An 18015-nucleotide genomic window follows, 5' to 3' on the forward strand; every position below is an offset into this window, starting at 1 on the left:
AATATTTGGAGTTGCTCAAGGCTATCCTCACACACGTCGCTTCAGATGATTTCAGCAAAGGCGTGTTCAGCACTTCATGCTTGATTTGCTCCCTAATCAAAATTGCTGTTCCTCCACCACCATCAGACAGACGATCATTCCTGTAAATCTTATACTGTGGAAATTGCACAATGTTACTGTCAATCAGTTTAGTCTCGCTTAACAACAACAAGTGAGACTTCCGCTCTTTCAAAAGGTATCGAACTTCCTCCTGCTTAGATTAATATCTTATAAATGGAATATACGCTATGTTGAAAGTGTATGACAATTACCTTCTAATCGGTATGAACGATTTAAGCCCAATTCAGAGTCGTCCGTTTAGTTCATCCGTGTACTTGACAGATCTGTTCAACAATAGAATGTAGGCGGAGTTTACGTAAACGGATGAACATTTGTTGTAAACGGATGAATTTTTCTTCTAAACGGATGAGTCCGAGTTCAATCCCAGCGGTGAGCAGTTTTTTTTATTAAGTAGGAGATCGTGGGAGTATTCGGAGTATTGGAAATATTGGTAGTATTGGGGTCCGTTTACTTTTTATGTACACGGCTCTCTCATGTACTAACTTCACAGTAATACAAATAAACATTTGGTGTGATAAATAGTATATTTCAACATACCCCAATACACACAAGGTGTGTATGGATACGAGGGCGAAGCCCGAGTGAAATACACACCGCGTGTGTATTGGGGTATTTTGAAAGATATTTTTCTGTAATAGTGAGAGTGTGTTGGTGCTTTCCTTCCCAACCGTTACTTTCCCGCTCGACCGTTTACTTTCCCGCTCGACCGATTCATATGACACCTCACCAATACACTCTCACGTATACAGAAAAAAGTATGGCATCTATTTTTTTGTCAGCAAATTTATTCTTTTAGTAGCAAAATTATTTATTTCATCAGCAAATTTATTCTTTTTTTCTGCAAATTTATTTTTTTTAGCAGCAAATTTAATCTTTTTTATCAGCAAATTTAGTGTTTTGTATCAGCAAAATTAGTCTTATTTTCAGCAAACTTATTAGTACTCGAACAGCATCTTTATTGCTTTCTGAGCAGCAATATTACTGACTTTAAGCAGTAAAAATAATTCTTTTGCAGCAATCCTGGCAGCAAATTTATTACTTTGTAGTCAGCAAATTTATTGTTTTGTAATATGCACTTTTAATGCCTTCGAACAGCAAAATTAATACCTCGAAGTTATTGCTTTTTGTCAGCAAATTTATTAGTGTTTCAATTGCAAATTTATTTTTTTATAAGTAGGAAAATTACTATCTTCAATCAGCATATGTCCCGCAGTAGGACATATAAAATTATATCACTAACACCACTAACACGAAAACGTCAACTCAACAAGCGACGAAAAGTAGAACTTTCCGTTGCCTTTATTGCGAAAAACGTTGTACACAGCTCGGTGATAGATCTTTTAGGCACACGATGTGTATTGTCACGCTCGACCTGCGGTATCGAGTGACAATCTACACACCTAGTGCCTAAAAAAGCATTTATCCCTCGATTTGAATGGGGCTTCGTAATTTCGCTATGCGTAATTTCTAGGATGCACACCTTTCATAATAATTTCACTTTAACTAAGTTTACGGATCGCTCGGCGTGTTAAAACGCTCTTTATGGGCAATGAATTACACAGACTAATTATTAGACGATGCGAGAGAAAAAAAATTAACTCCTAAGTTACCGACACCGTTCCGGCGCCCGGCTCGCATTGCGGCCCTCCGCTTCGCTCCGGGGCAATGGGCCGGATCGCTCGGCGTGTTAAAACGCTTTTTAAGTGCAATGAAAATTGGTATCCATTTCGTAAAAAGAAATGAATTGTCCGTGTAGTGTCAATAACTATTTACGTTGACGTAAGACGTGAAATAGTAATTTCTGCAGCTAGTTGCGAAAAGTGGTAGTTTGTGTCACTAGATGTAATGTTATCAAACGTGCGAAGCGAGCGAAGCATGTGACAAAAACTACCACTTTCACAACGTGTTGCATACAACGTTTTCTGCAACCAGCTGCAAAAAATGAACTTTTGAAAATTGTTACACTGCGATTATATATCTCAATAGCCGAATGGTTAGAGGTGTTGCTCGATAAGCATTGGGTTTTGGTGTCCATTTCACCACTAGTGACGAAAAGAATATATGAAAATCCATTTCACCAAAAATAGATAAAAAATAGCTAAAATAAACAATTAATTTTGCTTATGACAAGAAATAAATCTGCTGACAAAAGTAGAATAAATTTGCTGTTGCAAATCAATAGAATTGCTGTTAAAAAATAGCTAAAATAAACAATTAATTTTGCTGATGACGAATAAATAAATTTGTTGACAAAAGTATTAACTTTGCTGATAGAAATAAATAAATTTGCTGCTAAAAAATAGCTAAAAAAATATTTAATTTTGCAGATTGCAAAAAAATAAATGTGCTGACAAAATAAGATTAAATTTGCTGCTTCAAAAAAATAAATTTGCAGACGAAGAATTAAATTTGGTCACAATAGCAACAAATTTGCTGAACTAAAAGAATAAATTTGCTGATAAAAAAAATAATTTTGCTGCAAAAAAAGAATAATTTTGCTGACAAAAAAAGATTTCCCAAAAAAGTATTTCCCCGAATGTTCGTTTTTTAAATACATTTGCGATATTCGATTTGGTTTCTTTTTTGCTTGGGTTTTTTCTGCTGGGAGAGAAAACGTACTAAAACGTTAAAAGCTGTGAGGTGACAGAATGATAAGCTATGTATACTGAAATCACACATTTTTATTTCGTTATCGACTGTAATACAAAATACATTCAGAACTGATTTCATAAATAGGCATTCTGAATGCATTTCAAACTCATTTCGAAGCAAATATTGCGACAACGCATGCAATGGCAGCAATAATCGATGCTCCTGCTGACATTTCAATTGTTTTCTGGGGTCCGGTCTTTGTAAATTCGGGAAATTCTGAAATGAAAGGAAATATGTAGATAACAAAATAAAACTGAATGCTACTTTAGACATAAAGGTTCGGAGTTCGGCCAGGCAAATAAACGGATTTTAAACTGAAAATTAACATTACATGTATGTGTGCCCCCTCGAAAATCGTTTATTTCCTATGGACACATTTTGTGTCCGATCGGGAATAGTTATTTTCAGGTGTCGGTGCAAAGCACCTAGCACGGTAATAGAGGTTTTTACACGTCAAATAGAGTAGTATTTTGATACCAAAAATACCATTAGCAGACCTAATGTTAATTTTGCAATGACATTATGAGAAACGAGCCGTAAGAACAGTCGGAGCGTTTGCTGCGACTGAGCCCCGTACAAACCCGTACATCTCTTGCGTACGTGACCCTAGTTCGTCCGTCGCCCTACTCTTACCGTAAGCCTACTGCGCCCGTAAATGTCGGTAAAGTAAAATTCTTATGAAATGTGTACGTCTTAAAGATTGCGCATAGCGCAATTACGAAGCCCCGTACGACGTTCCTTTCAAATGTAACACAAATTTCGAATTGACCTAAAATTAAGTAAGTATCATTTTCACCGATTTATATTGATTTTACAAAAATCCAAAATGGCGGCCGACGGCCATTTTGTTAGGAGGTGGAAAGTAGTACGGCTGCTTTACATTCGTTAGTACCTTTCAAACAAAAAAAAATTGAAATTCGGTCAAAGTTTACTCGAGATATTAACAAAAAACACCACCTTCAGTGTACGGCCGAGTAGCCACATATAAGCTCACTCCAAGAGACCTAGCTCACGCTCCGGTGAATCGAATTTCATAAACTTTTTTTTCCCTGATTGGTACGGTCAATACCTATCTAATAAAGCAAAATCCATCTAAATACGTTCACATTTGGCCAACCTACAAACAAAAACGGCTTGCCGTCCTGTACCTAGTTCACACCAAGGGGTCTAACTCACGAGTCGGTCATCCAATTTCCATAAACTTTCTTTTTGTCGATCAGTATTGTAAATACCTTTCATTTGACGTATCACTTACAAGTGTAGTGCTTAAATGTCTGGAGATATCGTCGAAAAACAGTTAGGCACTTATTGGGCCCCAGCTCCGGAAGGGTCGACCCAAAATCGCCCATCTTCGAACTTAGCCTCACTATTTTGACTATCTTTCAGGGAAAAAAAAAATTTTGAAATCGGATTTGATTTACTCAAGATATCGACGTGACAGACGGACGGACAAAATTTTTATTGCGGATTCGTTATCTATGAACATAGGCAAACACTTTGCCCTTACCGTCTGCTTCGAATTCCATCAATTACACACGGCATCGTAATCCTATAAGCCCCTTCGTACTTCGTACGGGGCTAAAAAGGTATGGAAATATTCGCATACTTCGATTAAAGTACTACTTTATTTTTTTCTATTACCCTGCTAGGTGCTTTGGTCGGTGCCGAAAGTGAGGGAGTTTCGCGATTTTTCTCGGGTTTTCGACCCCTTACATGAATTTTTTTTTCATGCTTCCGGCCCTCTGCATGAAAACTTACATGTGCACCTGTTTGGGACGGTTGATTTAAGGCACTTTCGCTTGTAAGCCTCACTTCGTTCGGCCTACAATCCGCGAAATTGCCTAAAATCAATCGTCCGAAACAGGTACACAAATGACTATTTAATATCAACAGAATTAACAAAAGCAACACAACATACAAAATTTGCATGTAGCATCTTCGCAAAACAGTTCACATATGAAAATGTCAACAAATCAATTGTGTTATTGTTACAATATTGTTATAGCACGTTGTGACAACTGATTTTTTTGGGATCAATATTTTTAAAGAAGTGTGTGTGTGTGTGTGGTGGGTGTCGGGGAATCTCGCACACGCGATCATAGTATGCGTCCTTTTACGACATGTAACGAAAAGTCATGACTGTGCGAGATTCACCAGTTAGAGGTGAATCTCGCACACCATGAAATTGTGTGGTGTGCGAGATTACCCTACCCCGTGTGGTGTGCGAGCCAATTTCGCCAGTGAGTTAAATTCGTTTGTGTAACGTTTCAATGAAACAACACATTGTTTGTTTTTTTGACTTTTTTTGTGAGAAGCAAAAGTATTTGCCTAATTTTTTTTCGTAGTTGTTCCTCGGGACGCATACATACATGTAATTTTATTTTCCGGAGGGGCATCCATTAAAACTATATACATTGGGTGCTGCTTGGTAGTTCATTACATTCGGAATCAATTTGTGAACTCGCAAATTAACGCGTGTGTTTTAAGCGCCTCGGTTTGAAAACTGTTGTTTTCACTTGGTTAGTTACCCTTGTCAAAATAACAGTTTTCAAACCTTGGCGCTCAAACACACACTTGTGAGTTCTGCTCGTATTACAAATTGATCCCTCATGTAATGAACTTCCTCCGCAGCACCCAATGTAACATACTATTCTTTTAGCACTTGATTTCATCTCAATTAAAATTACATTAATTCATTGTTTCGAACATTACACTTAGTAGCCATTTTGTTTTTACGAATCGCACCAGTATATGAAAGTAGACTATCATACCCGGCAATTTCGTATATTATACGGTTTTTGTATGAAGAAATGTCGAAAATAGAGGTGCATTTATATCCTGCACATTATCAAGCATTTGTTCGTGTACTTTTTTGTAATTTTTCATCGATTTTTTTCACTCGGGAAAGTGACTTGATTTTGTTACTTTTCATTTATTGTCCATAAGATAGGGTGATAACTAATAATAAGAGCTAAGGCAGAGGTATTTGAAATAATATCGTTCCTTACCATCTTTCGAATTTCGTCCTAAGCCCATTGCTAATGCGAAAATCTGTTGGAGTCTGAATACCTCTTCCAGGAGAAGATTCTTCACACTATGCTCATCTATAAAAGTATAGAAAGAATATGTTTTAAACAGAATAACTAGTGAGTGATCAAGACTCTTCGGAAATACTGATAGTGACTTAGCTCTCTTTTAATATTGTGTGATACTCACCCAAATATTTTCTGAGATAGTTATATAGACGAATTTTTTCTTTCAACTCTTTTGCAATTTGTTTTTTCTGATCCATCATCAAACGTTTGTCGTTGACCAACACTTTCACTTTTCTGGCTAAAACGTTCTTCTTGTTAACCTGTTGATTGCGGTCCTCGGTTAAATCTTCGACTTTCTTTTTTTCAGTCTTTAAGGCAAGTTTGTAAAGACGAACTTTCTCATTCTTATCGTTGAACTTTTTTTCTATTTCAGTAATTTCGGCAGCATGCTGATCCCTAGAAAAGCAAAGAAAATGCCAAATTTGATATTCTGATTATGATTTAATGTGGGAAAACAGATTTCTATAATTCGGGTAGGCGATTGTAAAAAGGTTCGGTTCGAATACTGATGATGCTAATGATATGGTTAGTATATAATCGAGACATTTTACAGTTTTGACTCTTACACTTCACAATATTGACCAAACTATAAATCTAATGTATTAAAACCAGCCGATCTGTAGATAAGATGGAAACCGATTTGATGCGACTTTTCTACATATGGAATTGTAACGAGAAACAAGAGAATAGGTACTAAATTCAACATTTTGAAAAATGATAATTTTCTCCATACCTCGAAAAGAGGGATTCTTTTGAAAAATGGTCAGCCGAAATCGGACGCATTTTCCATTAGAATTTTTTATATGTACCTAGAAAGGACTTCGACCCTAGAATCCAAAACTTTCAAAAAAATTCTTCGAAGCCTGCGTGGCTGGTGAAAGGTGGTCAAAAACGGAAAACTTGCACTTTTCTTACCAAATTTCTCTACGTGCAAGCCGTGCAGGGTCGTGTGGGGTGTCATTAGAATAATCTATTTACACGTACTATTGAGCCGAATAGGGACTTATTGGGTTTAAAATTCATCGACACTGAAATATGTGCAGTTGAAGTTTTCCACCGAAGACTTACACTGTTCTTACAGAAATTTCTCGAGTTACACAAAATGCGACCATGTACATTGTGGGGTATCATTTGAAAAGTAATTTTATGCGCTTTTGGGCCAAATACGGTTGCATGTGGTTTGAATGCTATTACGATGAAATAGAAGTTGAACTGTTTGAGTGTCCATATTTCATCGCATATGCATCCAAACCACATGCAACCCTACTTAAGTGAAATATTTTGCAAGATTCCGGTATTTTATTTATTTTCGTAAAGCTCGATTGTTTATTTCTGCAACTATGCACAAACGGCAAAACAGACTTCGAATGAAAGAAATTATACTTTGAAAACAGATATTCAGTCGTATTTGTTCGAACTGCACGTATTGTGAATTAAAATTGTTAATTGTTCAGTACCTCATGCAACTATATGTACTCACTTCCTACTTTTCAATTGATATTTCAATGTCTTGATTCTGCCATTCAACTGGTGAACCGTCTCTTGCAGGTCGTTGAAAAATATGTCATTCATGGTTTCCGGTTCTAATGGCGTCAGATCGTTATTTGTTGTTTGACTCTGGTCTGCAACATCGATCGACGTCTGGATGCCGATGTCATCGTATTGTATTGAAGTTTGGTCGGTCTTCCAATTTTTGTTCTCTTTTTCAAGATATTAATTTATTTATAACATAATTTTTACAATGTTTAAAGATAAAACACCTTCGATATGCCCAAAATCGATGCCACGTTCGATTTCCAATTCAAGATCTTCATTTTTGACACGTAGGCTATCTATTACGGCTTGGTGGCTATCTATTACCGCTCTTTTCTCATTTACTTCAAGCTGCAGACGTTTAGTTGCTATCTATATTCGAATGAAAAACAAGAGAACTATTAACATGCATGAGTATTGCAGCGCAGTTTATTTAAAAAAACACACACCTCACAATTGCAATCACTAACGTCGAAGCATTCTAATTTGATCGATTCTACTCATTTAATTCATTTTTAAATAATTGTAGTTTTCAAAGGAATCATTTAGAAAACATTACAGTATCAAAGTTTAGACATGTGCATTTGAACGGATTACCCGCAGGTCTACCGCAAGTAAACAGCTCTAATGTGTAAGCTTTTATACTGTAATGTTTTCTAAATGATTTCTTTGAAAACTACAACTATTTAAAAATGAATTAAATGAGTAGAATCGATCAAATTATAATGCTTCGACTTTATTAGAATTTTTTAGTGATAGCTGAATTAAAAGCACGAGTGAGTGAAAATGGAGCTTAAAACAGAAATATGAAATTATTGTTCAATATTTTTCGCGAAATTTTCCGAATTTTTGGCTTTAATGATAACTTATTGTTTGAGTAAAAATATCAAAGCAATTAAATTGATTTGATCAATCTAGTAGCGACTAAGAAAATTATCTGCGTGAAACCAGTACGGTCATAATAAATTTTCATCTTTGTAAAGTTTCGTATTGAAACTTATTTTACCACAATTACACAATGCAGTGCCTATATTCGCGAAAATATTTCAAGAAAATTGTGAAAATTATGTAAAACTTGAGAAAGTTAAAGAAAATCGTGAAAATATTCAGTAAATTCGTGACAAATATTTTTGTTTTTTTCTTCAAATCTTAGTTACTTAAACTTAACGTACAAGATTCTTATACAAACGGATGTGAAGGTATCAGGATTGTCGGAGTAGCTCAAATAAAGACAAAATTGTTTTTCTTTTTGCCAATATATTTCGTTTTCAGTTCAATTTTGTCTTTATTTGAGCTACTCCGACAATCCTGATATTAATTAGTTCAGCTCATTAACAATTTAGGATGTCAAGATGTTAGACGTTAATCTTCCCTAAGAAAACACATTATGTTCAACGTTTTGTCTGAACGGATTTTTCTACATAAATAGTTACAAACAGAAAACGCTTCAACTCTATACTACTTGGCTTGATCAGCAAGAAACATTCATACGCTTTTGATAAAAGTAGTCTGTGGCTGTGTCTGCCTTCATTTTCGAATAAGTTCGACTATCGCCTAATTATTTTTAGTGGAAACTTCTCCGAATTCGAAAATTTATGGCAGTTGACTTAATTGTGATAACTTTATCGATCGCTACATCTAGTGCTATGTGAAGGGTCGTTTTATTTTTTGTTATTAGGTGGCGAAGAGAAGGTGTGCTTTCATTTAAGATGTGTGTGAAGACCAGATATCGATTCACCGTGAGTCTTAATTGATTTCTTGCAAATCGAACAAACGTTAAAGGTTTTTTATATTATCAATTCTATTAAAGTCACTCCACGCTGTAGAGCAAGTTTCTTTCTAGATCCTTCTCGACATTATTATCCTCCATGTCATTTCAAACATTTATTCAAGCATTGGAGTTTGCGTTAGCCATTGCATAAACAGAAACTTAAATCTCAAAAACAGAATACACAAATAATTTGACAGAAACCACTAGGCTATGTAGGCTTCTTCTTGATGTTATTCAGATTTAATTAATTGAAATTTATATTGTAGTTGTTAAAATGGTAAGATTGCCTTACAACCATTCCAAATTTTTGAGTCATTAAAAATCTTCTTTAAATATATTTATGTTAATACCGGCCGATATTCTTTGGTCAAAACTGGTATTCGTTATTGAGTGTTTCCGGTATTGGTACCGGTATTGAAACCGGTATTGCATTCCCTAATAGATCATTTTCATTATACGGTACTTGTCAACGTAACCCCACTTAATTTTTCATCAAGTAGTCCTTAACCTCAATCAATTGACGTTAACTGCGTTCAATTTACTGATTTTTATATGAAAATCGTTCGTTCAATTCATTCAATATTATTCGACATGTCTGACAGTTGGGATCGTGTCTGACGTTTACAAGGTCATGAAAATGATCTATAATCAATCAGTTCCCACTTTGCAGCAATTTTTACAGAGTTCTAGATTTTAATAAGATGGGGCTTGCGGCCATTTTGTTAAAGCATACCAACACTTCGCGGTCTTCAATACCTCTCAAACAAACAAAAACCACGAAATACTGGACACTTCGTTCTAAGTACGGCTGCCCGTTTCCCAATCACTCCGTGGACCCTAACTCCCGATTCTATGATCCAATTTTGACCTTCTTTTTGTTTGGAACCCATACATTTCATTATATATATATGCATGTGTATATGTATGTGTGCAAAGGTGGTCGAAATTTTCAGCCTAAAAATTTGTAAATTTCCAAACGAGAAAAACCGTTTCAAGCCAGCAAAAAACGTCACTTCTTCGACCCTATTCCTGGACCCACTCGACCGAATTAGCTCATCTTTGAGCTTAGTCTGTGATGGACCTCGAACGAAAAGGGCTTTCATTTGCAATCGAAGTGCTCAATAAAATTCACGCCGTAAGTGTGATAGAAACTCAAAATGGAAAGTGCGAAATGCTTTTTAACGCTGCGTCAACTCGTCTTATTACCTCGATTTCGTGGCTTTCATTGAGAGACTCAGCGATCTCTCTTCTCAACTGCCCAATTAAACGGTTCAGCCTTTCATGCTCCTTGTCTGAAGTAAGATCGGATAAAATTAATTTAATGTAAAAAAAAGGTCTTTTCCATGTGATCTTACTCGAATTTTCGATTAACAATTGGAAGTCATTTTTTTCAAACTCCCACAAATCTCGTTCCGTGTTGAGGCTTGCCAATATCCTCCTATTCTCAGCATGTAATTTGTTCAGCAGCTCTTCAGCAGTTGTCATAGGCGGTCTTGACACAACCTCAATAATCGAATTTTCCGGTGGCTCATGTGTGATTTGTAAAACTAGAAAATATATAATCCAGAATGTACAAAAAGTCGAAGCGTTCTGTTTTTATACACGAACCACTTTTTTCCATGAAACCAACGATATCATCTTTGGTCAATTGATGCTCGTTGGCTGACACTATTTGTTGGAAGAATCGACTGACAACACTCCGACGGTCGTCGTCCATTTCATTAAATTCGTTCATCGCCAGTTCAACTTCCATTCTGCAGCATACGAAATAAGTCAGCAATCCATACACTACCCCGTAGTCAACGAGGTTAAGACTACCATCCACTTCCCAGGACACTTTCATTTTCGGGAAATTGGCAACTAGGAATTCGGTTAGGGTTGGCTGTAGACTGGCCATTTTCTGTTCCAAGCTTTCGGTGTATCGAAAAAGTCTTCTGAACACATGCTCGATTTTCCTGGTGCCAATGTTTCCCCAGTCCGGTCCCGGCGGTTTGACGCTTGAGACGGCAACGGTTTTCTCAAAAATCTTAGCTGCCTTAAAATATATATTTTTACTATCAAAGAACATAAAAGTAACAAATTGAACAGAGAGATTTCAATCATAAATTATAATTAAATTACATGATTAAAATAACTATGATCACAATCAAAGGCTCTATATGGATTTTTATTGTGCGCGAAATTTTTGAAAACGCAAATGATTTTTGTGGAAATTTTTAATTTTTTTATTTTTTTAAGGTATTTCAGGTTTTAGGTATTTAGGGTGATCAAATATATATCACTCTAAATACCTAAAATACCTTAAAAAAAATAAAAATAAAAAAATTTCCACAAAAGTCATTTGCGTTTTCAAAAATTTCGCGTACAATAAACATCCATATCACCCTCATTCATTTGTTGTCATTGTATAAACGGCGGATGTAAGGAACGAATCCGACGTTTAAAAATCGGTCAACTTTTGCCTGGTATAGAGCCTTTGTCACAATAGATCTAATCAGTCAAAACTCAAAACTCTTAAAAGAGTAGAGCTGACGCAAGTCCCTGTGCAGTGCATACTTCCAAAACAACTGATATCGTTGTAGGTTACGCATTCTGCGCTTGCATGCAACAACGTAACAAGAAAAAATTACCTAAAGAACTCAGAAAGAAAATTTTACAAAAAAAATGTTGCGTCACAAAGTGGCAGTGCCGAAAATACGACTATTTTTTTTTAAATTCTAGTAATGAGACTTGCGTCACGGGAGCTCTGCTAACGCGCGCCCATGATGACCTTCATTATACATTTACTTACCCACTTCCGTAAAATGTCAGTGAATTCATCACGAAGGAAATTAGTCGACATCTTTTTTGGATTAATTGGAATCTGTATATTTGGAAAATCTAATATTAGTTTACTCATCAGTACAGGGTCAAGGTGCTAGATTCAAGATCTAACGAAACGGTATGAGTGGAGAGTCTATCGATTCTGGCCAAAATATTTTGTTAAAATTATTAATTTAATCAAAAATCATGACCCTACGTTAGTGAAGGGCCGTGAAGCAAGTCCGTTCACACTGAAAAATTTGATTAAAAATTTTTTTCCGTAGGACTGAGGAACATATACACAACTTTTTTGACTTTTCTCCCTCCGCTTCTTACTTTTGAATTTACCGGTGGATTTGGCTGAAATTTTCAGGGTATGTTAAGGACGTAATTCTTTTTATCAAAGCTTATAATTACGGAGCTATAAGCGTGTTAAGCTATTGAGATATGGGACCTATAACTCAGAAAATATGGCAGATTGAAAGTTCGTTTAAAAGACAAATTTATAGTTTCAGATTTCAGTCGACACGTCTTTCATGGTTTTCCTATAAAGTCGTCTATTTGGGAGCTATGAGCGTCAAATTTTCAATTTTCGTCAAATTTTTGAATTACGTAATATTTTCGATTTTCGTCAAATGAAAGCTGGAAGGTTCAGATCAAAGAGAAAGTAATACAGTTTTGTAAGAAGAATATTTTCGTTCAAACTGAACAATGTCTATTATCTGCGACCAAATTCTAAAAAATCACAACTTACAAAAGAGCTGATATCGCCCAAAACCACTTACAGTGGAGGTGTGACGCAAGTCCTGTTATCCACTTGCAAAAGGACTGATATCGGTGTAGGTGACGCTTACAGATTCGACACGCAAAAAGATATGCGTCACAAATGGCAGCTGATGATGAAAGTACGCGAAAGTTCTATCAACAAAAATTTTACCCGACAAATTTTAGTAAGAAAATTATAACAAAAAAAAAATTGCGTCAAAAAGTGGCGGGTGATTCGGCTTTCTTCCGTTTGAATTCCATTCTTTAAAGCAATATATTTCACAATTATAAAAATTTTCCTTCCTCAACATCTGCCACTTGTGACGCAAACTTTTTTAAGCTTTTATGAAAATTCCTTCAAATTAGTTTCTTAGAATTACGTCCTTGACATACCCTATACATTTCGGCCAAATCCATTCAGCTAGAGTTCAATGCACACGCATAAGCTCGACTTCGAAGCATAAACGTGCGCGCGCAAGCTCAATACGCCGAAAAAATATTGTGAATGTTATACAAATCGATCGAAAGCTTGTTATTTAGTTCTATACTCGTTTTCAAATCACAATACTCCAAAAATCTTCATAATCTATCATTTTAATTTACCCTGCCTTTATTTTAAATTATTCTAATGTTGTACTAATGTCGGCTTTGGGACCTACAAGTAGAGTATACGCCCTGGCTGGTGCAAGTACATCCACGAGAATTATACCTTTCAGAGCCTAATAATTGGGAAATAATTCTCAAAAGTTCACTAAAATTCCAAAAAAAAATCCCAAATTATTTTCTTTGCTTGTTCATAGTTCTTAAGGGTTTTACGAGTATTTAAGAGGAATCTACACATGGCTAAATTGTTGCCTACATTTCGGGGCAAAATTATTATTATTTTGATGATAATTTTGGAGTCGCATCTTTTTTGCAAAAAGTACAAACATCGTTTGGTGTTAAAATATGTTAGCTTTCAGCAAAAATTTAAATGTTTGTGGTGATGTAACCTACCCCCAAGAAAACTCAAAATATGTGTCAATTTTCGTGAAATATTGAGCTTTCTCGAACTGAGGTTACATCATCACAAACATCAAAGGATGGTCGTACGTTTTCTAAAAAGAATCCTAGTCCAAAATTATCATCAAAATAATTATAATTTTGCCACAAAATTTAGGCAACAATTTAGCCATGTGTAGATTTCCCTTAATTATAAAACAAAACAAAAATTGGGAATTTTAGGGAATTTTTTGGAATTAATTCCCAAAATTCCCTAAATTCCCAAAAAATTCACTAAAATTCCCTAAAAATCCCTAAATTCCCAAAAAATCCCAAAAACGATTCACAGGTTGGTAAAATTCATCTATTTCAAAATGTATGGAAATCAATTTCTTCATACAAAGTTTTGAAATTTAATATTTCGGAAATTTAATATCTTAACCTTATGAGGCGTGTGATAGCTCGTTGAACTCGTATGGACGCCCGATTACAAATAAAATAAGTGGTGGGTAGGAGCGGAGGTTAAAAAGTCCAAAAAATTGTGTATAAGTGTTACTCAGTCGTACGGAATTTTTTTCTTGTCAAATTTTTCAGTGTGAAGGACTTGCGTCACGGCCGCCACAGTGTTCAAAACCGCTATTTCCACTGTCATAAATCTATTTTTCACATCAGTACGTCACTTTGCGACCCCTTTATGTACCTAATTACCCTACAGTAACAGTAGACTTTCGAAAAATCAAGAATTTGTTCTTTCGTTTTTTGGGTTTTGGTGCCCATTTTCCCCTTGAGGGGTTTGTAAATTTTCCTTGTTAAATACAAAAATCCTCAGGACGTTGCAGCTTGCATTGAGACACCTCAAACATTCTTCTTGTTTATAAATTCAATTTCCACTCCGTTTGCGTGAGAGTTCTTTTGTTCTATTTTACAACTGTCATGTAGACGGAGGCTAAACGGAGTGCTCCTTTTAAGTGGAAACTATACTTTAATGCTTAGTTTCCTCTTATCAAAAAAGTACTCCGTGTGAGAGACAAAATTGAATTTTTTCAATTTTTTCTTTGTTTATTTGACAGCTCGCTCTCTCACGGAGTACTTTTTGTTGAGTGGTGTGGATACTTAGGCGCTGGTACCTTAATTTTATGAAATTTGTTCGAATATTACGTAATTTTGTGTTTATTCAAATCGACACTGTTGCACGCATCAGGATCAGCACTATTGTTTATGTATGTGAAAATTGTCTTTATTCCAATTCACGCCGTAAGTGCGGTCGTAATTCAAAATGGAAAGTGCGGAGGTCTTTTTAACGTAGTGTCATTTTCATACAGGGAATCGTTGAAATGTATTTTTTGATTCACTTTTTTTATCGAATCGTTCACTTAAAATTCAAATTTTAGGCACACTTACGGCGAATAGAGGAATACATTCTACATTCTGATACCTATTCTAATACATACCTCAATAGTCAATAATAGTCACTTTTACAATTGCAAATATAATAACTACAATGTTCTGACTAATTTCGTAGAACTTTTCCGATTTTAAGGTAAACTTAGTTTCAATTTGTAATAAATTGTTGACAAATTTCTAAAATAAGTTTTTAGAACAGAGTTCAATTTAAATCAACACTTTTTTGTCCTCAACGATTTTTCTCAACAAATTTCACGTTCATCCAATAATTTCCAATAAAAGACTAATACGTACAATATTAAAACATATTCTAATAAAGGTCAGCCCATTCAATAATAGTTATGGTACATTCCAAATACAATTGTTTATTTTGATAAGATAGCAATAAGTTCCTCCTTTTCGTTATAACAGAGATGACTCAAAATATATATATGCATGTGGCTGTTGTTATAATATATAATGTGTGCGTACAACTTATGCTTCTTATCAATATACTGACACATAAAATCTTTATGTCTCTACTTCTTAAAGTATATGTATCGCTCGATAACATTCCTTACATCAATTTTGACAGGCGCTACAGTGAGTAAATCTCTAAAATGTTTGATTTCAGTATATTTAGCTAATCCTTCTGTCAAAAGATCTTTTGACAGCTTTTTACGTTTTAGTACGTTTTCTCTCCCAGTAGCAAAAACCCAATCCCAGCAAAAAAAGAAACTATATCGAATGCCGCAAATGCATTTGAAAACGAACATTCGGTGAAATACTTTTTTATCACACCAAATGTTTATCATTTTATACAAATATGTTCATCTTTATAATAACATCAGTGAAAAAAAAACCTAATTTTGCCATGCAAAAATATAGATAAAAATTGACAAATTTATCAACCTCAAAAATATGTTGTCGATTTATATGCATTTTTTATGCATAGCAAAAGAAGACAGGATCAAGCAACGTAATATTTTGTCTCACATAAAAGTTCAACTTTCTTGTAAGACAAATATTACGTTGCTTGTTCCTGTCTTCTTTACCTATGCATAAAAAATGCATATAAATCGACGACATGTTTTCGTGGTCGGCAATTTTGTCAATTTTAATTTTGTTTTCGAGATCTCAAAATTGTTTCTTCCCCCGAAGTAATCCATGAATCGTCTGTATTCAATTCTTTTTGCATTCAATGCAACTTTTTCTAAATGCAAAAAGAATTGAATACAGACGATTCATGGATTACTTCGGGGGAAGAAACAATTTTGAGATCTCGAAAACAAAATTAAAATTGACAAAATTGCCGACCACGAAATGTCGTCGATTTATATGCATTTTTTATGCATAGGTAAAGAAGACAGGAACAAGCAACGAAATATTTGTCTTACAAGAAAGTTGAACTTTTATGTGAGACAAAATATTACGTTGCTTGATCCTGTCTTCTTTTGCTATGCATAAAAAATGCATATAAATCGACAACATATTTTTGAGGTTGATAAATTTGTCAATTTTTATCTATATTTTTGCATGGCAAAATTAGGTTTTTTTTTCACTGATGTTATTATAAAGATGAACATATTTGTATAAAATGATAAACATTTAGTGTGATAAAAAAGTATTTCACCGAATGTTCGTTTTCAAATGCATTTGCGGCATTCGATATAGTTTCTTTTTTTGCTGGGATTGGGTTTTTGCTACTGGGAGAGAAAACGTACTAAAACGTAAAAAGCTGTCAAAAGATGTGACAGAAGGATTAGCTAAATATACTGAAATCAAACATTTTAGAGATTTACTCACTGTATGTAATTATTTAACTATGAATTACTGTCGAAGAAATTTAGTTTTCGGGTTTTCCAAAGGTATTAATCTTATTTAACCCACACTTTATCCCACAACAATGGAATCCACAAATTTAAATTTAGTTAACACAGCGGTCACAATGACGGCGCTGCAGTCACGATTTCAAAATGTGATATAGGGTGGATAAACTAAATTTTGGTTTTAGCTACATTTTCGCTTGGTTTTAAATTATTACATTAGGCTTCTAAATTAAGAATATCTTTATGCAATATAAAACGTTTGAGTTTGAAAAAAGAGGTTTTGTATCAGTGAACAATATAGGAAAACGTTCAGTACGTCTCAACAAACAAAAGAACGTAAAACATATTTGTACATTTAGCCACCCTACATCCGTCATAGCTTCTATTGTCTTCAAAAACATATTGTGTGCTTGTCATGATATGTATCAGAAGTTTGTTTATTTATGTGTCTCATCTAAAATGCTCGCCAGCAAAATTTTGATAAATTTTCTTGCTGGTCTGTTCCTGAACATTTGCCACTTTGCGACGCAGATTTTTTTGGTAAAATTTTGGTTGTTTGCAGTCAAATTTTTTTTGGTAAAAATTATTTGGCAGATGATGAGAAAAACTAAGCCAGCTTGTTTGAACTAAAATTGGGTGTAAAATTTAATTTTTGCGTAACGAAGCTGAAAGCGTCAACTCTAGCGATATCATTCATTTTAGAAATTGTACTTCAAAGACTGCGTCACACTTTTCTCGAAGAGATTTTTGTTGGGATATCAGTCGTTTTAGAAGTTTTAGAATACTGCTTTTTATAACAGTACGAAAATCAAAAATTTGACGAAATTCGAAAATTTGATGAAATTCGACGAAATTCGACGAAATTCGAAAATTTGACGAAAATCGAAAATTTGACGAAGAAAGTAATTCTCTTTCTGCCACCATTCAAGAAATATCTCTAAAACCCCAATTGACCCACCCATTTCCAACTTTCGACATTTTTCACAAATGCCCTTCTTTTCTACTCGTAAAACTCTGAGACTTTGCCGAAGAAAGTAACTCTATATCTTTCATAACCCAAAAAAATATTAGTCCTTTCATCCTA

At 34.7% G+C, this 18015-nt stretch overlaps 1 protein-coding gene across 1 annotated transcript in view; it reads right to left on the reverse strand.

Annotated features, from left to right (window-relative positions):
• Positions 1–2783: 2783 nt before the first annotated feature.
• The window catches only part of LOC119079057 (A-kinase anchor protein 9-like), a 34751-nt gene continuing 19519 nt past the window's right edge, over positions 2784–18015 (reverse strand). The window contains exon 10 of the mRNA XM_037186862.1: positions 2784–2988. Coding sequence (XP_037042757.1) covers positions 2879–2988 — 110 coding nt within the window. The 3' untranslated portion in view covers positions 2784–2878. The remainder of the gene's footprint in view (positions 2989–18015) is intronic.

The sequence above is a fragment of the Bradysia coprophila genome, unplaced genomic scaffold, assembly GCF_014529535.1.
Source record: "Bradysia coprophila strain Holo2 unplaced genomic scaffold, BU_Bcop_v1 contig_297, whole genome shotgun sequence".
Classification (NCBI taxonomy): domain Eukaryota; kingdom Metazoa; phylum Arthropoda; class Insecta; order Diptera; family Sciaridae; genus Bradysia; species Bradysia coprophila.